At 42.6% G+C, this 22,526-nt stretch overlaps 2 protein-coding genes across 6 annotated transcripts in view; both read right to left on the bottom strand.

The window, feature by feature from the left end:
- anks1b (ankyrin repeat and sterile alpha motif domain containing 1B) overlaps nt 1-4,809 on the bottom strand; it is a 180,917-nt gene extending 176,108 nt beyond the window's left edge. For all 3 annotated transcript variants that reach the window (XM_083906997.1, XM_083906998.1, XM_083906999.1), the window contains exon 1: nt 4,661-4,809. In XM_083906997.1, coding sequence (XP_083763123.1) covers nt 4,661-4,791 — 131 coding nt within the window. In that variant the 5' untranslated portion in view covers nt 4,792-4,809. The remainder of the gene's footprint in view (nt 1-4,660) is intronic.
- A 3,862-nt stretch (nt 4,810-8,671) lies between these two features.
- The window catches only part of bltp3b (bridge-like lipid transfer protein family member 3B), a 35,318-nt gene continuing 21,463 nt past the window's right edge, over nt 8,672-22,526 (bottom strand). For 2 of the 3 annotated variants that reach the window (XM_083906907.1, XM_083906905.1), the window contains 11 exons: nt 22,494-22,526; nt 21,143-21,825; nt 20,231-20,314; nt 19,260-19,408; nt 18,644-18,807; nt 18,408-18,558; nt 17,535-17,576; nt 14,300-14,559; nt 13,266-13,374; nt 12,585-12,742; nt 8,672-11,444 (listed from right to left, as the gene is read on the bottom strand). The exon at nt 22,494-22,526 is cut by the window's right edge and continues 711 nt beyond it. In XM_083906907.1, the coding sequence (XP_083763033.1) occupies nt 11,316-11,444; nt 12,585-12,742; nt 13,266-13,374; nt 14,300-14,559; nt 17,535-17,576; nt 18,408-18,558; nt 18,644-18,807; nt 19,260-19,408; nt 20,231-20,314; nt 21,143-21,825; nt 22,494-22,526 (1,962 nt within the window). In that variant the 3' untranslated portion in view covers nt 8,672-11,315. The remainder of the gene's footprint in view (nt 11,445-12,584; nt 12,743-13,265; nt 13,375-14,299; nt 14,560-17,534; nt 17,577-18,407; nt 18,559-18,643; nt 18,808-19,259; nt 19,409-20,230; nt 20,315-21,142; nt 21,826-22,493) is intronic. The other variant, XM_083906906.1, reaches the window with a different exon arrangement.

Below are 22,526 nucleotides of genomic sequence, written 5' to 3'. Positions count from 1 at the left end.
TCTGACCCAGTTTTACTGTCCTGTTGGTTCTCCCACTTCAGATTCTCAGCACAAACACACAGCGGTGATGCAAGGACAGTGGTTCAGTCACACTGGCACCAACACACAAAGACACACACACACACACACACTCTGTTTTAGACGTTTCCTGAGAGCTGAAGTGTTGTGACTGTGAAACGACTTGGGGAAAGAAAAACCCACATTTTGCAGGTTCCTCTCCGTCTCTACCACTCATTTCTACACACACACACACACACACACACGTACGTACGTACAGTACCACGCTGTGAGACACAAAGAAATCGAGCCGCTTACAGACACAAGGCAGGGGAGGACTTCAGAAAATAAATGCCTGTGAGGAGGACGCCAATTAAACCAGAGAGTCCAAACACAGAGTGAGTGTGTGTGTGTGTGTGTCTCCTCAGGGACTCGCTCCATTCCACTTAAAGGTTGTTTGTTTGCAAAGGAGGGAGGTAAACACACCTAGCTATACACACACACTCTTCTCAGGACACTGCACTGACTTCCATTAATTTGGACACAAAGTATAATCCCTTACGTTAGCCATAACCATTAAATGTCCAACGCTAACCTTAACGGAACTACAATTCAAATCTTAGAGCCCTAAAGTTCTTCAGAAATCATGTTCTGCCTCATTAGGACCAGGTTTTTCCATCTCCACGAGGACTACTGGTCCTGACGAGGTCAGAGGGCCATCATCTCTTGAATGAGTCGTCACTTTATCACTCCGTATGCTAAACTATACAGCAATGAAAAGCTATAATACATTATTTTGTAGCTACAGTTCGTCAACATAAGTGCTTTGTTTAGTTGTCATTGTTGAATTATGTTTTCTTGTTATATTTGCAAGACTTTTTCACACATTTTGGTTCTTTAGCTGCTCCGTTTTATATCCTAAGGGTTTCTTGTCATGGGTTAAGTTGGGAACGCAGAGTCAGCGTTTGCAACTATTGGCTTTATTGACACAGAAACATGACTTTTGCCCATACAATCTTTTTATTTGTTCTAAATGTTCTGTAAACAATGGCACACACGAACCCACACGCCCCAAAAAAATGACACTAAACACTTTCATGTAACGCAGAAATACACTAAAAACAGTTGGTGAGACTATAGGAAGGAGAGGTGGAGATATGACGATCATTTTCCCACAGCTGAGTGGAAAACACACAAAAATACAAAAGTCTGGGACCCTGTTTCCCAAAAACAGCATTTTATACGCTGCAAAAATGGACTCGGACATTTCTCCCGGCTATCGTTCTACACGCGCGTATGTTTTGGTTGTGTTGTACCCACAATGCCCTGCACACCGCCCCAAACCAACCGGACTTTACGAGCAAACGAACTAAGGGTTCGATGAAGAAGGAGCTGCTGTGAACGCAGCCTTAAAAACTCAAATAAGTACCGATTACATGTGCACGGCTGTGTTTGTAAAGCAGCAACACACACACACACACACACACACACACACACACACACACACACACACACACACACACATCATGATGATGTACAGTGCACGTCATCTATGAGAAAATATGACCCATTAAAAAGCAATGAGATCATTGAGTATTGATTTTCCACAGTGTTCATGTGCAGCGCTGCACACACACACCACAGAACTGCAGCATTACAGTCAGGGGATCGTCTTCTCTACATCCTGTGCTTGTGTTCATGTGTGTGTGTGTGTGTGTGTGTACACTGTATATGTGTGTGCAGGAGAGAGAGAGAGTCCACGGTCACGTCCCACTTGGCGGTTTAGTGCAATTCTTTCAGTGAAAAGAAGAACCTCATGACCAAGGAATGCCATGAATGGCTCAGAGGCCTTAAGATGGGAAACTGTGCATTGATTCCAGGACACAATTCCCATAACGTTAACCCACACACACACACACACACACACACACTGGACTCTCTGCTGACTCACTCATCTGCTAAAGCACAAATGCCTCTCAATTAGGGAGGTGTGTGTCGCACATCTGGTGACTCACACACACACACATTCCTCAAAGCAAACGGACACATGTCCATGTTCAGCCCACCCACTGTTTTACAGACATCACTCCGTGGGCCGCTGTCCTGACCCAATAAAAGCAAAGTGTGTGTGTAACACGGCAGACATCATTCACTGTACGAGAGCGAGCAGGACGCCTAAAAACAAGCGCAGGGATATTTCCACCCATGATGCATCCGACCAAGCTCCGCTTCCAATTTGGACTCCTTTTAAAAAAGTAATGAGAGCAGTGTGTGTTTTTGTTTCTTAACCTAGTACAGAACAAAATCAATCGCCAGCGAGCGCCGCGTTTCCTCCCGACAAATTTCCCTCCACCCTTAATCTCCTCAGCGCTGAAGTCATTAATTCTGAATATAATCGCTGTCCTTCAACAAATTACATTCAATAATTCATAAAGCAAACGCGGCGCGGCGGGGATGTTTGCAGGTCGAGGACGCGACACGTACACTATCAGCAACAATTCACTCGCTGGAGCACAAACAAACAAACAATATCCTCGAGGATGTCGCGTGTTCACGCTAGAAGGTGATGCTCAAATCAGGCCGTTCAAGAAAAACATGCAAAAATAAGCAGCAGTTGTAGGTTTCTGTTCCCATTTTCACAGTGTACATGGATAAAAACTGTCCTCTGCTTCTATAAAATCAAAACCACAGAGTCTTTCATTGTTATACAGATAACCGACAACAGGAAAGTGATCTGGATTAGCCGCTAACTGACCTCCTGAGGAGACTTGCTAACGCAGTAGCGGTCACAGAAGTTCAAAGGTCACAGAGGTGTTGGTGATAAATAACTTAAAGATTGACCACCCTAAAAAAGTTTCTGTGATACTGAGTTGTGATTGGGATTATCTAATGCACAATTAGAGCAGACAAAGCCCCCCATGTGAGCTCTAGCGCCCCCCCCTGAGGGGAGCTCGGACCCCAGGTTAGGAACCACGGAGTTAGTACTGCGGAGAAAACACAGCCGAGACAGTCAACAGAAGAAGATGCTGCCTAAGTCGGAATGTGTCAGGGAAAATTCGCCCTCTGGTGGTTATTCAACATTGATTAACTTCCGCATTGGCATCCTCAGAAGAACCGGTAAACTACGTCTATGCTTGGAGCCAACTTACGATAAACTAAACAATGTCAAAGTGACTTTATCATTGAACATTCACAAGTTCAAAGTCCAGAGTTCAGCACTTTAAAAGCAGGAGTCCAGACGCTGACCCCTGTGTCTCTGTGTGTGTCCCAGTGTAGGAACCTGTGGCTCAGTGTGTGTGTGCACAAGTGGTTTTGCCTTCTCCCTGCCCATGTGTGTGTGTGACCTCTGCCCCGCTCTGCTCAAGGGCCTGAGGCGCGATACTCCTCCCCGACGCCCTCGCCTTTGATCTGCCCGTCACCTGCCTCAGCCCCAGCACCAGGAAGGGAGGAGGAGGAGGAGGAGGAGGACGATAACAACAACCTCAGGAGATGTTTTTCCTCACTGTGACATTGAAGCCCTTGTGTTTCCAGAACGGGAACAAAATGTAAGGAAAAGGAGCACAACATACAGACTATGCCAAAAAGAGGAAGTGACAATGCTTCACCTCTTTAGTGGTATTGAACTAGTTTGTGAGCCGATAATCACGCAGCCATAGCGTCACAAAGTTTCCTCCGCCTCTCTCCTTGTGTCATACACACAAAAAAAGCTCTTGAAACACCTCGTCTTTAATCCCTATGTACACACTGTAATGGTTATTATTTCAAGTTTAATCCCTCCACTAAACACTCCTGTACTTACTTCATTGTTTGTCTAAAGCCTGGAAATAAGATTAAGAGAGATTATTATCCGTAATCCATGTTCTGGTCTGGTTTCTCCAAACAGTGGCGTCTTGTAATGTCACTATGCCCATTTTCATTATAAAACGTAATTTAATACAAGCAGATATAGTGAGAACTATAGTTAAAAGTGCATTGAACTTGTTCAATCCTGGACGAGACAATATCAACGTCTTAATCCTAGTATTGTGAACTACATTTAAGTAAATTAAAACTGAGGAAATCACGTAAAATATGGCTACTATTTGTTTACATGTGATATTAGGTGGGTCACTTTATCAACAGTGTTTTGGCTATAGCTTTTTATGCTAATGTATGTATTTATTGCTACATCTTATCATTTCTTGGGCTGCAACTGCTGATTGTTTTCCAATAGTTTGGAAATAGTTTGTTCCCAAATGTCTTGTTTTGTCCACAAACCGTTTTTAATGATTTCTTTTGCTACACGAGGCAAAGAAACCAGACAAGATTCACATTTAACAAGCTGAAAAATTAGAAAAACTGAAAGCAGCCCTGTGTAAAATGGGTCCAAAGAACTAAATTATTCCGTTTTAGTGATTATCCTTATGCACATTTACGTTGAAAATTGCACTTTTATGATAAAATTCACTTTTAAAAAAAGCACATAGTAAAAAAAACACACCTGAAACTTGCTTTGCTTATGATATTTTTCAACCTGTATATTAAAAGGTGTATGTTTATATGTGTATAAATACACATATACAGTATATATGTAGTTACAACATCTGAAACAGTGATAATTTCTCATTTTCACACATGGGAACTCCCCTCCCTCCCTCCCTCCTTTTCCTCCCCCCGTTCTTACCTCAGCAGGTTGGGCAGAGGGATGGAGCCGGAGCCTGACCCCAGAATCCCCTTCTTCCCACTCAACAGTTTCTCCACCAGGGCGACATTCCCGGTCCGGGCAGCCTCCAGCAGCTCCTGCTCCTTCCCCATCCCGGACACAAGTTTCCAACGTCGGGGCGAAGAGGGGGAAAAAAAAAAAAATCCAGCGAATCTCCCATAAATCCTCCGCCGCCGCCGCCGCCGCCGCCTCCTCGTCCTCCTCCTCCCGGGTCTCCTACTTCTCTCACTGTCCACTGAGGCGGAACATGAGGAGGCTTCTCCTCACTGCATCCTCCCGCCGCTGCTCCTCCTGCTTCACGGTGATAAAAGGTGGTTTTTAGCTGGATAACCGCTGAATAACCGCCGTCTAGCACGCGCACACTCACGCGCACATACACACACACACACCTGCACACAATCACCGTCTTCTCCTCCCGTGGAACCTCCGTGAAACACGAGCGGCGACTCCGTCAACCACCGGCGAGAAGTGAACAAAAAAAACCAAACAAACACACACACACAACCCCCGGCTTGTAAAAACACAAAACAATAAAACCACCGCAAACTCCTTCTTCCGTTGTTCCCGCGGAGCCTCCACCTGACGACAGCCGGCAGGTGAAGCTCTCCAGTCCCGCTGCACTCGGCACCTCTCTGCGCGAGAGCCGTCCGCACACTGGTGCCCGCCGGTGTCTCCTCCGTGTGGAACGTCAGACTCCCTTGTCGAGTTAGCCGGGATACGATAGAGACGTTTCCTGTCGTGTTTTTCAAAATAAGAGCTTCAATTTCCGGATTTGTTCCCCCAGGTAAATTCTGTAAATGTTAATGCACCTTTACTGACTCTGGGTCACAATTTCAGACGAAATGATTAATTGTATGTCTTTATTTCATTAATTCGTCATTTTATTTAGTTTTTAGTTTTTTCTTCAATTTTATATTCATCAATCAACTCAATTACTATAATTTTATAAATTTTGAAATAAATCTATATACACTTAATCAGGTAAAATGTGTTAACTTGACATTTATCTTTTTGTTAAATTTTTCATGATTTTGTAATTGCTTTAATTTTTTTAACTGTTTTAATGCATTTTAACGCCCTTCAATGGAAAATACACTCAAAAGTATTTATTATAAATTGAACATTTTGGGGACCACCAAAAATATATATATATATATATATATATATATATATATATATATATATATATGTGTATGTAATACGTATTTTGGATTTTTTTTTAAGAAACAACATTGAACACTCCAGTTCATATGGTGCTTTTCCACTAGCTCACCTTGCCTCGGTTTTAGCACGGTTATTTTGCTTTTCCATTAGTGACAGTACCTGGTAGGGATTTTTTAGTACCTGCTCTGACGAGGTTCCAAGCGAGCCGAGTCGATACGATGCGTGCCGGCCACTGGAAGAAGAATCAAGATCAGTTAAAAAAAGACTTAAAAATCCTGAAAATGTGCATTAATCTCAACATTTAGCAAAGGAACTGTCTAAAATCTCAACCTTTAACAGGAGGTACTATATTGTAATGGAAAACCAACAAAACAGAGAGTGCAGAGTCGACCTGTGCCGTAGTGGGAAAAAATGGCATTCGTGGTTTAGCCACTTACTACAGTGCTTTTATTTTGCAGGTGAATAGTGCAGACTTCCTGTACGAGTGTGTGTGACTTGTCGTTGGGGCTGGGCGTGGAGGATGATGCCACAACACCATCAGGAGGTGATGCCTTTGTTTTAGAGTCTTCACATGTTCAAAGTCACATGCATTAGTGTTGTTGGTACTTTCACACCCCAAAGTCTCTCCATCACAGCGGGCGCACGCGCAGTGATGCTGCTGCTTCTGCTGCACACACGCTGGAGGTGTGTCCATGTGTCCCTGTCTGTGTCCTCCCCCTACACACACACACACACACACACACACACACACACCTCTGTCTCCACTGCTGCAGCTGAGTGGACACAGGGACAGGTGAAGTGTCCTCCGCCACCTCTGTCATGTGGACAATGACAAGTCATTGAATGTGCCGTGATGTGTTCACTGACAGTGTGAGAAAAGGAACCGCTGTGCATGCTGGGACGTGCACCGTGTCTCACTCTGCTGCTGTTTCATTACAACCTGTGACAGAGAGACACACAGACACAAAGACAGACAGACAGGTCCTTCATAACAAGTGTCCTAACTGCATTTTGAATCAAAAATCTAATTAGAATTTTAAATCTATGATTAATACATTAATGATTTCTCCTCAAAAGCAGAAAGAGTGTATTACTTTACTGTACTGTCCCATAGAAAATACATCGAAGTGACCCACACAGCCTTAATGTACCAGATATTTAACGTTTTTCATCATTTACTAGACAAATATAACATGTAATACACATGTAAAGATAAATTATTAAAGATTAAAAGAAAACACAACATTATACACCAATATATGTACAAAAATAAGAGCTAAAACATCACAATGCAGCGGAATAAAAGAATAAATGTGTGATTTTTCTGCTGAGAACACAAAGAAGTACAACGCACACACTGCGGATATGAAAATGCATCAATTGATTTGCTTGAAATCAACTCCTAAATCAATAATTCTACGACCAACTGATTGTAAGAGTCATCAGATTATGAACATGCAGCCCTGTATGCATGAGAATAAGTATTTAATCATTATTCATGTTTTTAGGACTTTACTGTGAGCCCTTAAAGCCTATTATTGATTAATTTATCATAATAGAGTAATAGGAAATTGGCTTTTCTTGAGCAATTCACATTTAAAACGCCAAAAGCAACTATTGTGTTTATACTTTTCCTTTCTGAAAAATCCATAAATGGTACATTTTCTAATACAATGACCAAAACAGTTATGGACGTTTTATTTTGTTAAAACGTACACGACTGTGTGTGTGTGTATATACTGTTTAGATACATTTAATGTTCTGTACACACAGTATATAAATTACCATGTACATGCTGAGGTTACATAAACATTCTGCTGCTGTGACTTAGTCGTTATCACACAGACGTTAAGCTTCAGTATGTATACAGAGCAGAAATGTTCCCTCACACACACACACACACTTTTAATGCCCTGCTATGACTCACTGCTGCTGCTGCTGCTGCTGCCGCCGTAAAATGTCATGACCATTTATGAGCACAAACTCTCCTGCAGAGGTTCAGCCCGCTCAGAGACGCACTCGCAGATTTTAGCTGTGATTCACAAAGAGAATAAAAATCATCGTCAGCTGTAAGGCAGCACCTGTGCAAAAGCTGTTTATTTCACCGTTTTCTTCACTTTAAAGGAAAAGTCAGACCGTGTCTTGTAGAGGAAAGTCAAGTCAATAAAATCTGTCAAATTTAACCCAGATTTTTGACTTTTTTGATTATTTTAACCTTAAAGGGATCAGATAAAGTCCTGTAAGTATGCTTTCTGCCAGTTATTTACAATTTACTGCATGTTAAAATGGTGTATTTACAATTTTGTGTGTCAAATTTGTAATTTAACAGTAAAAAAACATATTTAAGATATTTGTTACGTCCAGTGGGAAACATTTTGACGAGTTCACAAAAAAGTTTTGGTTAGATTAAGCCTTTTATATGTACTTTACGCGAGAGTCTTGCATTATTGAGGCAGCCATTTTGAGCTGCCATGTTTCTACAGCAGCCCTGAATGGACAAACAACCACAAAATTTGAGTTTTGCATTTTGAAATAGAAACCCACAAACCCCCGGACCCACAAACTTCACACAAAACTCCACGTTTTTCACAGTTTCTCACACTATTCTTGATAAATACAAGAGAAAAAACTGCAGACAAAAAGTATTAAAGCTGTTTTAGTGCAAAACTTTGAATAAAGACTTACCACATCAGTGTTTCCCGTCGTGCAGGGCCGGACCAAGAACTTTCTGGGGCCCTGGTTCCCTTGACTCAAGAGAGAATAAAACAGCAACAGCAGCAAAAACAAAAACAAAGCATTTAAACTGGATTCTTTTTATTTTTTTTCCCCCAACAGTTTTTCAGCAGCTTTGACAGACAAAATACATACTTATTACTCTTTTATATCTTTTTTTTTCTTTCACCACAGGTTTGCCAGAGGGTGGAGTTTACCACAAGGGGGAGCTGTGAGGAGGAAAGGTGCATTTCATGTTTTGAACACCATGATTTTGCGAGTTATGTCGTGTACAGACGCTGTCCAGTGTCAGTGCGGGGATTTTAAAAACTATATTCATTCATTTTTTTGCTGTTAAGTTAAAGTTTAGTTACCTTATTATTATTATTATTATTATATTAACACTGACTCAAGAGTTCTGACTCAACGTCAACAAAAAAGCATGAACGGCAGCAGCACATGTGGTCGACTCTTGTCCGTGAAAAGAAAAACAATAATTCGACATAAAACATTCGACATTTCCAGAAAGACACACGATCAGTCAGCTTCAGCGTGCCTTTATTGTCCTCCTCTCTGTTTTTGTTGTTGTTGTGTTGTCACAGTCAGGGTTGTTGTTGTTGTTGTTGTTGCTTTTACAGTGCGTCGGATTTTCAAAAGTGCTGCACGTATTTACACGTAGAAAAATAGGAGGAGGGACAGAGACATGATATGCGTATGCTGACAAAGGCAGGAAGTTCATCTTCGAGTTGTAATGAAATGCTTGTTCTGGCTGAGACAGACGCACGCACGCACGCACACACACACACACACACACACACACACACACACACACACACGCAACAGAAACACTGCATATCCATTCAAAGTTCTGTAGAAAATTCCTATACAATATACACTGTACACACTCGGGAGCGTGATGACGCGTCTCGTTCTGTGAATATGAAAGTTTTTAAGTTTGACGCAGTGCAAAATTATGTCTTTTTTTTTTCTTGAACATTCCTATGAAGATACGACATTCAGTGTTCCTTCACACGAACACGTCTACATTAAGCTCGTCTACGATTATTAGCTGGTCTTTTTTTGTTGTTGTTTTAAATGAACTTTGACAGCAGAAATGTGGGAGGGCAAACTGTCGAGGGCAGCATTACACGTCTCCGTGTACAGCCTGATTATTATTATTATTATTATCATAATTAACATTATTATTATTATTAGAAGAGGAGTCAGACACCAGGAGGAGTTCCTGCCTGATATACAGTTAGTCTTCAGTTATATCATTTCGCTTCTTTTCATTTCTACAAATGAATCTGAGGATTTTTATAGTCACACAAGGTAGGATTTGCTCTCACAGAGGGGGCCCCCTAGAGTTAAAACATGGTACTGTCCTAAAATACACTCACCTTTATTGTAAAGATGATTTACCATCAAATTGACATTATTTGAAGGTGGAAATCCGACACTGTGTTGCTATAAGTACTCAGGGTGTCACGATTCTCTGAATCTTTGATTCGATTTGATTCTCATTCTTTGATTTGCGAGTTAGCCATTTTTAGACTTTTCCAGTTTAGTCTAGGATCATTCATAATTATCATGACATTATCATCTCATTATGTCCATCATTTGTTTGCGACGTACCACACTGAGGCCTTATTGTCAAATATAAATCATTGCAATCAACAATATGAAGGTAAAAAATAAGCAGTAAATGCTTAAATCCATTGTTTTCCTATGGTGCTAGTTTTAGCTTTAGCACAAGTTGAATTTCGAGGATGTTTTTTGCTCCAAATGAGGACAGTAGAGTTGTCTGAGTTAACTGAGTTGTTGTCATAGTTACGTCTACATTTTTATGATGCATGTGGAGACATAACATCGTATACACATCGTGGTTTTCTTGTCCACACCGGTGATTTCAGGGGGTTTGAATTTGGTTACTATAGGTTGGCAGCAGCTTGGAGTTAGCGAGAGGAGGTAACGTGGCTACAACCACAACACTGGGGGGCGTGGTTAAATCTTCAATTTCACCTTTCGAAAGGTTGAGGTCGTTTTGACCGATATTCGATAATAATATTCCTAATAAGTACACGTTTCCTTACTGCATATCTTGTAAAATAAAGAATAAAATAAAACCACATGAGAAGTCAAATGATCGTTGAAATCAGTGATTACGATTCCCCTTTCTGATGAACTGTTGTTCCAGTTTGCTCCTCCTGGCCTCTGATTGGTCGGTGTGGCGTGGAAATGAGCATGTGTGGACGCTCTTTGCATATTTCACATTTATGTGCGACGGCCAATCACCGCCCGCTTACTGGGGTGATAAAGCCGCGACTTACCAAAATCCGTCGGTGAGCAGATTATGGGGGGGGATCTGAAAACCTTGCGGCTTTGGGTCAGTCCTCCTCCTCCTCCTCCTCCTCCTCCCACTCCACATAGATCTGAATCGTCCACCGTCCACAGTGGAAACATAAAACAAACAAACAAGCACGTAAACCCGGTTATTTGTGGAGTCGTCTCACAGACTCTGCATTACAGTCTTAAGTCACTCCGTCGTTAAGAGGGAAAGAAAGCGCACGGAGCTGGAGCCACTGTGGTAACAAATCCCTTTTCTCCACTTGTTGACGTTGCCTTGAGTCACTTTGATGAACCCTCGCTCTTTGCTTGCTCTCTGGCGCCCCCCTGTGTGTCAGTCCTCAGCGGAGGCCGAATGAGTCGCAGTGTGTGCGAGGAGAGGAAACCTCAAGCCCTAAGTGCTGTTGACTTTGAGGTTCTTCATGCGGTGAATCAGCGAGTCCTTCTCCATCTGAGCCTCGGCCAGCGCCATCTTTGCCCGGGACAACTCCACCTTCAAACATTCGTTCTCCTCTATCAGCATCTGGAGGAAACAATGAGGAAACAATGAGGAAACAATGAGGAAACAATGAGGAAACACGGGCGTTGTGGAGGGTTTTTGATAGGGTTTGTACAGACGTTCGCGGCACAGAGATTTAATACAATAAGTGTAACTTAGCGACCAAAGTTTCAAACACAAAACTGCTTATTTGAACTTCCCCTGGACTCTCGGAACCTTTGAAGGAATTCCAAATGAAAAGAGGACACTATCGACTAAACAGGACAATTAAAGTCACTGGACAAGATTACTAACAGAGGAACCACCATGTTTTTGTTTCTTTGTTTGTGTTTTACTCGTCTCTGGAAAAATGAAATAAAAAGTATGTAAAAAAGTAGCTGCTCTAAGAGAAGAACTTTTACAGAAATGTTTTATTCATGCACTTTGACGTTATTAATATGCACAACAGCTCTTCTTTCATTACATCTTCACTATACCAGTGTTTATTTAGGTTTGTTTTTTCTTTTAGCAACAGCCTTCAAAACAGCACCAGAGACTACTTATTTATTTATACTGTATATTTATGATTTAGCAATGATTGATGCGATTGACTAAATGAAAACACAAGAGAGGTACTTCCTAACATGATCTCCTTAAATCAAACATTTCATCAATTAATCAAGAAAATCTACAGCCCTAATGTTCTTCTTTTGTGAAATATGACATCATCATAATGTCCTGTTTAGGATCCAGAGGCTTTGACCCAGTTATGTTGTGGATCAGGGGCTGAAAAGTGTTCCAGTGTTGGTGTAAATATGTGATCTGGATGTTTCAATCACGACCACAGTCTTCCTCTCGTTTGTTTTATATCAAATCAGTTTCTGATGCCTCATTAAAACTCTGTACTGAGCCTGAACATCATCTCTCACACTTTTTATGACGTCAATGACGTCCTGCAGACTGAGGGAGGCGTCTTGTAGGAGTTGCTGGTGTTAAACACAATTATGTAAGTTGTATTTCTTGCATTATTTGATAAATATCACTCCCACTGAAAGACAAACAAGGAACTGGAAAAAGCCTTGGCAGGAATATTTTAGCGATACGTCCTTCAGGTCGATCGCTCGTGCAAATTTCCTACGTCTGAAATCTTTGTCTGTATTTGTGGTGGGAGACGCCACAGCTCACCTTTTCTTTGGCAGATGGGCGAGGGCTGGTGGGCGGAGCTTGAGTCTGCGTCGCCTTTGATGTGGTGCACGCGACGACGCCCACGGCCTCATGCACGGGAGTCAAAGAGCTGTCGTTCAGCCCGCCCTGCTGCTGTCTGGGTTTGCCCTCTGCGTCCACTGAGAGGAAGAGGAGGAGGAAGAGGAGTTCAGAGGTGTGTGTGTGTGCGTGTGTGTGTGTGTGTGCCAAGTGTGGACAAGTTATACAACCGCTGTGAATCAGCACTGAGGTGGAGGTGGGAATATCTGGCTGATAAGAGTGTGTATGTTCTTGTTCTTGCGGTATACTGAGGACCAGTGAGGGTTTTTGACCAACAAAGTGAGGTCATTTTTACAAAGTGAGGACATTTTTGCCGGTCCTCACTTTGTTTTCATTGAAATCACTTCCTTAGGTTGTAAACATGCTATACTCTGTTTTTAACAGAGGTTTTCAAATTGGCACTCACTTTTTGCTCTGGGGTTCCACCTGCAGACATTTTATGGTACTGTACCCAGTAGTTCTTTATAGATGTCATTCATGAAGTAGATATTTGTAATTGTGTTGATTTATAAAGTGGAAATGCTGGTCCTCACTTTGTCAGCTCTTTTACTCTGTCCTCAGTATGCAGCAAGTACAAGAATGTTTGTGTGTGTGTGTGTTCACCTCCTATAGAGAAAGAGCCGTTATCTCTTCTGTGTATGACGAGACTGTCCACGTGTAACGTAATGGGAGACGACTCGGAGTCAGGCGGATTGTCTTGAGGGTCGTCGTCCTGAAATACACGACGTAAACAGACTCAGACAACATCCATACGACTTAAAAAATGTATAAACTCTACTCTTTCTATACCCACTTTTACAAATAATTTCCATTTGGTTAAGTATTTAAAACCTAAAACACAAGAATCTCAACTCATAGGTTGGGGAAAACTCCCAATCACCCTCCACCCGTCTGTGGGTGTTGTGCAGCCAGTTAAAAGCAAAGAAAACAACACTGGGGCTGCAGTTTTAGAACATACGTGGCCGAAGGAAATGATGACGCAGTTTCATTCATCGACTTCAACTCAACGATCATCTTGTGAATGAAAAGTTTCGTCAACACTTTAACTTTCTGTTTCCGCTGTTGCTCTCATAAAACCCAACTGCTGTCGTCATGGAAACGCCGCACATCACTCACTCAAAAACCGACAGACTGAATAACAGCTTCTTTCCTTCAGCGACACACACTGAACACATTCAGACTTGAATGTAACTGGGCCTACTGTTCGTTATCCAGTGCACTTTAATCACATTTATTAGTTGGTTTTTACACATTGTTCACTCCTAATTGAGCACTTGTTGTTTCTCATTGGTATTATTTTAGGAAACTGAGCAAACAACTGCAGAGGAGATCATCAACTTCCTGTTCACACCACAGTCTTGTTAGGTGTTAAAATATGGAGGCAGATATCTTCTGATACTCATCTTAACCACTTGTGTGGCCGCAGATGCTTATTCAAATCTTAAAATAAAACATTTTAGAGTAAAAAATATAGTAGTATGAATGTGTGGGAAGACTGAAGGGAAGAAATGATTCTCATCAGTCCCACAGCAAACCTAACCATGCGTGATGAAGCTCAAGAGAGGAGGCAAACAACAAGGTCTCTCTGCGCCATTAAACATTCAAATTCATGTTTCGAAAATGTTTCACTTCCTCACCTTTAAGTTGATGTGCGTGTTCCTGATGCTGATCTCCATGGGCAGCACCTGCGGCGCCGAGTCGTCCTCCATAAAGTGCGCCAGGTTCCGCAGCGTGGACATCAGGAAGCTCGCCTCGTACCCGTTGAGACGCAGCTGCAGGAAGCCGTTGCGTTCGGCCAGCGGCGAGTGGGCGGCGGCGCACGGCCCGCTCTCCAGCCGCGCCTGGACCTCCGGACTGTGGGGATCGCCGAGGGATGCGGATCTGATCTCGCCGCCACCTGTGAGGAGGACAGGGAGGCTGCTGTTAGCATTTAGCTAAGAGAGCGTACGGAGCTCAGTGGTGTGTCGGTGTGTGTGGAGTTAGTGTGTGTCAATAAATCGGCTAAAAGACATTTACACCTGACGTTAAAATACACCCAACATGAGAGGTTTTGTATCATGTACTCGGGCTGTAACTAACAATTATCGTCATAATCGATGAATCAGTTGGTTATTATCCACATTATTGCGTACGATGCAACGATTTTAAATGATGACGTTCTCAAATGTCTCCACAAACCAAAACTATTCACTTTCAATGATTTCTTTGTTATACGGAGCAAATAAAGCAGAGAATATTCACATTTAAGAAGCGGGGGAAAAAAACAGAGAAATAAATAACTAATGTATTGTTTTATTCTCTCTTCTACAAACTAATATTTGAACCTTCTTTTTAAATATATAAATATAAGTCACACGGAGTCAAAGTCCATCACGTCATGATTTAATTTTCCTTTTTTCTCCACTGAAATAGATTTATATGTCTAAATATCTTAATGGAGAGTGATTGGAGAGATGGATGTTGGTGCTGATCGTATAAAAACAACCAAAGACCTCAAATATAAGCGTGGATAAGGACTAATTTAAGTCTGCTTCATCCTCCTCCTCCTCCACCAACAGTTATCCTCATGCGCCAACAACAATAAGGCAGGTGTGGGCGGAGGCCAACAGTCACCATACAGCTCCATATTATCTACACCACACACACACACACCTCAGAGTTATCCATAATAAACATACAGGATGTGACCAAATGTGGAAATCTGTCACATTACAGAAGCAAAACGATGCCTTAAATGTGTTTAAATGTAAACAATACTTAACATAAGTCAACATGTCACAAGAAAAATAAGCTACAATACAAAAGAAACCAACTCAATGTGTTTTAATGCCACAAATATGTAAATAAATGGATTTATTTCCTTCTTGTTTTGTTTTGTCGTACATCGCCTCGTAATTAGTTTGTACTCCACTAAATTCAAAAGTGTCTAGCGATTATACAGTTCATCCTCGGGCCATAGTGAGTGAATTCACTGCTTGTTTTTATGTGTTAACATAATATTCTGGAGGGTGTATTTTAAAGTCAAGTTTAAACAAAGTAAAAAAATAAATTAAAAAAGACATGGGATGAAAAAACGACTTAACAGAATATCAGAACAAAACAAAGGCGGAGAAGGAGAAAGAGGAAGGAAGCAGGTACAAACGAAGGCGGACTGAAGGAGACTGAGATTTCCTTGAATCCTGTCGCTTCGTTGGCTGCACTGATGTTTAATTATTTCTGAGGTCTAGGGATTAGAGGGTTTGGTGGAAACTCCCACATAAGAGAAGAGGATTTAAAGTGAGATTTCACCGCTTCGTCTTCTTCTTCTTTTAATAATTAGACACTCGACAGAAAATAAGCTGCGCGCTGCTAAATGTTGTGGAGACCTGACCGTGTTTCACCTCTGAGCGACCTGAACTTGACTTGACGTGAAGAAAAGACGCAGGAAAGGTGAGGAGAGAGAGGAAGAGCACAAACATGGAGTGATGAAAGCTCAGGCTGTGAGAGGTGTAACCTAAATCCTCCTTTTCACACCATTTTTACCACTTTATACACACACACACACACACACACACACACACACACACACACACACACACACACACACACAAAAGGGTAATTCAGCGAGGGCAAGCACGCAGTTCCAGGCACAGGTCTTTGAGATCAAAACATTCAGCAAGGCATGAAAATGGCCACTTGAAGACAGAAAAAAAAAACAATAATTACAGTGAGTGTTGCATTTATATTATGTTCTCTAGGGGAAAAGTCAGGAGAGGGTTAATAATGCCAGAGAGGGGGGAAAAACCTGTCAGCCTTTTTCACACAACATGACATGTTCTCTCTCCATCCAGGGCGGCTGGGAAAGAAGAGAGGTAAAAAGACGACATTGGTAGTGGTGGGAGAGAGAAGGAAGGAGGGAGGGAGGGAGCCAGCAGCCGAGGACTGAGAGACTGAGATAAGACGAGGAGGAAGGAGGAAAGGCGGCCTGGAGAGAGGGAGTGACATGAAGGGGAAGAGAGGGAGGATAATGACAGAGGATTAGTAGGTAAGATGGAGTAGGAGCTGAGGGGAGGACTAAGACAGAAAGGTAAAGGAAAAGAGATAGAAGAGTGCAGGAGGAGGAGGAGGGATTGTTCTTGAGAGACAGGAGGAGGAGGAGGAGGAGAGGTAGCGAGGGGCTAAAACTGGCGTTTCTCTCATTGCCTGAATCACTGGACTGAAACTGCAAAGTCTGCTGCAGTGGAGAGATGAGGGAGGTGGGGAGAGAAGAAGAGAGACACACAGAGAGAGAGAGAGGGTAAATTAGGCTGAGAGGAGAATAGGAGGAAGATGAGGGGTTAACGTCGTCTGCTCGGATAACTGCAGTTAATTTGAATCTGGCTGAAACGCACACGCGTTGGAGGTTGTGAGCCTAATGTTGCACATAATGGGACACACACTCACTCCATTACTGTCAAATTTACCCTCTCTTTAACTGCCACACACACACATTAAAGTTAACCCTAAAACCATGTTTTTAACCTTAAAAAGGACCTGTTAACATGTCTTCACACTGTCAAAAACGAAACAAAAATAGGTTTAACCCTAACCCATTGACATCTATTCATTTGGACAGCCTAACCCTTAACCTTAACCTTTAATCTTAGCCCTAAACTTAACCAGTTCCTCAGAAATAAGTTTAATTCTCATTAGGACAAGTACACACACCATGTGATTACTAACACTGCGACACTCAGTCTAACGTCTAAATTCCTGAACGTGGAAAATGAGATTTGACAGAAAAGAGAAAAACAACACACACACACACACACACATGGAGAGGAAATGATGCAGTGAGGCAAGCATGCATGTTAGCATGTCACACATGAATGTGAATGAACACACAGCAGTTACCTTGGCTGCTTTGAGCAGGTATTGCTACTGAACACACCATACCTGTGGGGAGTTATGGCACATTGAATCAAAACAAGGAGGTGGTGGCTGCCGTTAGTGTCCAAATATGTGTGTGTGTGTTTGGTGCATATGAAGACATATGAAAGAAAGATGGTTATTCCTTTTAAACAGGGATTTCCTGACACTCTGCACTCGTCTGTGTTGTGTTGAAACGTTTACAAGATCAATAGATCATAGACATGAAAGTCAGTTGACTCAAAAACTAAACATCGAGTCTGTTCTAAAGACGTCTGTTTCGTGTCTGATGTAAAAGGAGAAAAAAAAAACAGAAATCCCTCAACAGATGATCAGATATAAATAAACTAAGCAAAGAAGTTGATTAAGTGGTTGGATTTCTTCTAAATCCTCAAACACACGTACAGTACACTGCCTGCTGTTGTTTCTCGATTGGTCGCTGGCCTACTTGTGGGCTTGAATCTTGAAAAATGTCCCTTCATTTTCATCTTTGGATTAGTTTGAAAACTAAGAAATAGGACACAGCATACTTCTGCAGAAGGCAGTTTTATTTATTTTTTTTACGTAATCAACGAGCTCACAGACTAAAACAGAAGCCGCTTGTTCTCCGTGCCAGAAGAATCGCGTCTGCTTATTAGAAAACTGAGGTATTTCTTTATAAATAAGACATTAAATATGCAACTACTTCACTCAGCTTTTCCTGTTTGAACTTTTTTGATAGAAGATGATTTTGTGTTGATGTTACACTGCTGAACCAGGCTTTCAGTCCTGGCATGTGTGAGTATAAGATTTAATGACTTCACAACACATCAGAGGTGACATAAGAGTCTCTGTGTCTCAGAGTGTACGTGGTCTTACCGAGGCTGCGGTTGCTGAGGTACTGTCTGAGGCTGACGTTGCCCAGCTGACTGGGTGTGACGTGACCGACCTCCAGACACACGGCGGCGCTCTCGCCCACCGCCTCCATGCTCACGCACACGGACTGCACCTTTAACACCAGCACCGACACCTGGAGAGAGGAACGTTCAGGAACGTTAAAGTCAAACTCATCCACTATTTTTTTTAACCGTTTCTGTACTTTATTACGATCTTACGGTATCTTTGGTGGGCTCGTCGATGCTCTGCGACGTTGCGCTGACGGTGTCGGGGGACACGCCCCCCTCCTGCTCCTGACCGAGTGTGGCGTCGGCGGTGGCGGCGCCCTCCGCGGCGCTCGGTTCACTGATGGCGTCCTTGAAGCCCGAGATGGACACGTCATCTGCGCGTGAAGACAAACACCTTTTTATACACTGCTTTGTTATGAGCACATGCTAATACACTATTCATCCTGGCAGCACAATGCTGCCACCTTCTGGAGAGTACGTGAAAGGTCTGGACTTAGAGACTGACGTAAAAACTGATTTTCTGAACTGGAAATTGAATTCTCCAAATGTGGATCATTGCAATTAAAGGTCAATTGAAAGGGTGTTGTTTCTATACACTGGTATTAATGAAACAAAATAATGATATGGAGAATTATATCAAGAAATCAACTTAAATGGTCTACTTAATCAGCTCAACTGCACCGATTACATCCTTTCTCTAAAGCTAAGCATGCAGAAAGGTTGGTTAGGTTTGGACACAAGAATCAGATTTGAATATTGCAATTAATAGTCGGCCTGATAAGATCTAGAGTGAGGGAAATAGTGTGTGTGGGAAATAATGCTCCACCTCTCTCCAGCAGGCTGTAGGCGTCTCCGTCTTCCATCAGATAACTGTCGATGGAGATGTTGTCCAGCGACTGCAGGGACGGACTCTTCTTCATGTTCTTATAAGACACCGAGAAACTGGACTGCGAGCGGTCGCGCATCAGACGACCACTACAACACAAAGACAAGCGTAACGTCAACAAACTTTATTCTTTTTATTCCAACACAGAACGATTTAAAATGAAGGAGAGAAAAAAAGAACAGGTGTTTCTTTTATTCCAGCACATCCCATATGAATTTTATATTTTATGATGTTACTGAACCGAGACTACGAGCGACTGACTTGAGCTTGAGCTCATGAATTAAACATCGCTCCAGTCCTTTTGTGCGAGTGTTGTTTGAGGCCAACGTCGTCCCGGGCGCCTAAATTGATCAAAGTGGCTTCCAAAAAGCTGAAAATGTCACAAACAGAGAGCTTCCACTTTCATCTCCACCGTCATCACAGGTCAACAGGCACCACAGACACCAAACATACAGGAATTACAACACACACATTCACGCACACACAAACATGTACGTACAAGCGAGCCATGCACACATGCAAAGACAGTACATGCCCACGGGGGGATTCACATGTGCGCCGAGTCGTACTCAGCCAAGGATCCCAAGAACAAGGACGCACTAGAGCACATATTATACACCATGTCACTCCCTGATCTGTGCTAGAAACCAGATTTATTCTATGCAAATGTGAAAGTGCGGCTACGTCCCGTTAACGCGATTGTTTTATGACATAAAATCGCCATAATAAAAAAAAAGAAACCTTGACCATAAGTGCTAACTTGTATGTAAAATCATAAAATGGGAACGTAGTCGCACTTTGCACATCCATAGAACAAATATGATGTCTGGGATGGATCGAGTAAGCAACGCACCTGTACTCACACACACACACACACACACACAGGTATGGTCACAGATCCAGTGCCTTACATGTTGGACACGGAATAAAGGGAGGTGGATCTGCTGGAGTTTGAAGAGCTGAGGAGATCAGAAAGCACAGACAAACTTCCTTTCCTTGGTGGAGAGAGAACACACACACACACACACACACACACACACACACACACACACAGCTCTCATGGATCAAAGCAGCAGTCAAGAGGCAGAACAGGAAGTGAATGAGTGAAGTTCTGACAGACGACAGATGAGAATATACAGAGAGAGAGGGAGACATGACAGCTAGAGAGACAGGTGTGGTCAGATGGAACACTCGCACCGATAAACAGTCGTGACACACAACTACAGGGCTGAGAACTTATTGTTTTAATTATCTGTCAATCTGTCAAACTAAAGGAAAAATCTGTTGGAAAATTCAAATTCTCAACAGTTAAAAGATCCTTCATTCTCCGTAAATCTGAAGATTAAAGACTTGTAAATAGGATAAAGAGGTAGATAATGGACGGATGGATGGATGGATGAGCATCTTCTGAACAACTGCGCTCACATTATGGACCAACATCGACGTTTAGGATGACATTAACACACATGGACACCAATAATTTGAGTAATGACTCTGTTCTGAAAATAAACCATTAGTCAGATTAATGCTTATATAAATATTACAACCATTTCCCACTTAATATTTAACGGAGAGCGTAATGTCTACATATAACAATTCCAGTAAGACATCATAATCTGATTAAGACAACATGTCTACATAATGTGACTAACATAAGAATATTTCATGTCTTAATCTGATTATGGCTCATTCTGAGTACGACCTTAATTAACCGGTGAAGTTGCATGTTGCAGCTGAATATCCCTTACCTCACCCTCATCAATCCGGTGATTATACTTATAAACTTTGTGGTTGAGAAATTATGATATTTGTGTGGAACAAACCTGGATATTGACTGAGGCATCTTCCCAGCTGCAGCCCTGTCTTTGTCGCTCCATTCTTTGCTGCTCAGAGGGTCAGACAAAGGGTCGCTTGTCTGCGTTTTAGAGTCCAGTCCATCGGCCAATCCGTCCACCAGCGCCACGCCCCCTTCGTCGGAACTCCACCTCCCTGGCATCTTAGCTGAAGTCTGCTCCTCCAGCGAGGTTTTGTGATTCGAGTCGGGATGCATAGCAGAGGTGGAGGTGGGGACGAGGGGGGCGGGGCCCTGCGCGGCTGCGCTCTCTGGGCAGTCGCCACACAACAACTGATCGACAGTGCATGAACCTTTGGCCGCTCCTCCATCGGAGCCAGACGCTTCATTTCCCTTCCCCTTTTTCTCCACGCGCTCTCCAGGATCACTCCCGGGCGCCACAGTTCCTCTGCTCTCTGAAGGCGAGAGGTCAGAGACGGGAGGAGAGGTCGAGCCTTCAGGCTGGGGGACGGGCTTCAGGAGCAGGGCCACCTCGGCGCTCTTCAGCAGGAGGCCCAGGCAGACGGTGAGCGGCTGGTGGTCCGAAGGACACTGGGAAGGCGCTTTCCGTTCTCTTTTGGAGCCCATCTCTTCCAAGTCCTGCTGTAGGGTCTGCTGCAGGGCTTTGATGCTGCGCTGAAGCTGCATCAGGAACACATACTGTCTGTGGCTCACCTGCACAAACACACACAGAAGAAAGTGACTTTTAAATGCTATCGTGCAGCTTCTTTATTTACAGCATCGGGTAAAAGTGACCTGGTAAGATGATAAATCATGTTGTGTACAGTCAAATTCATCAAGATTCAGCCCCAGGAGCTCAAATCGCAGTATAGTTTGGTTCAGTTTGCTACATTGAGGAACTTTCTGGTATTTTGATACCAAAATAAACCTTCACACATTTCTGTTTAGGCACATAAATAACAACAGATACACCAAAGAGAGGATCCAGAGAGAACTAAATGCTAATTATAAACCTGACGCAGCTATTGCAATCAGGCCTTCACCTCGGGCACTGGAAATGTACAGGAAGCATGTACTGTATGTGTGATGTGATTTTTCCAATTTTACACTGGAAAATAATCACCAGTCTTAAGCTTTCGTGATTCGCGGGTGATGTTTCCCTCTCTAATAAATGATCAGAGCACATTAACTAGACAGCAGATAAATTACCCGCTCAATTTGGCTTTTGGACAATTATTAATCATTACGCCATTAATGTTTATTATCAACAGCGGCAATCATAATCTGCTGCTGGCAGTGATTGTCTTTTAAACCTAAGAGAGTCCTGGATAAAGAAGAAAAATAAAAGCAAAAAAAAATTATAGAAGGGGAATATATCATACCTGAGCACTTAAATGCTTCTGCACGTGCACCAA

The sequence above is a fragment of the Microchirus variegatus genome (genome assembly GCF_963457635.1).
Source record: "Microchirus variegatus genome assembly, chromosome: 20".
In the NCBI taxonomy this organism is placed as follows: Eukaryota; Metazoa; Chordata; class Actinopteri; order Pleuronectiformes; family Soleidae; genus Microchirus; species Microchirus variegatus.
The sequence above is the reverse complement of the archived record's forward strand: the minus strand, read 5'-3'. Positions and strand labels throughout refer to the sequence as shown.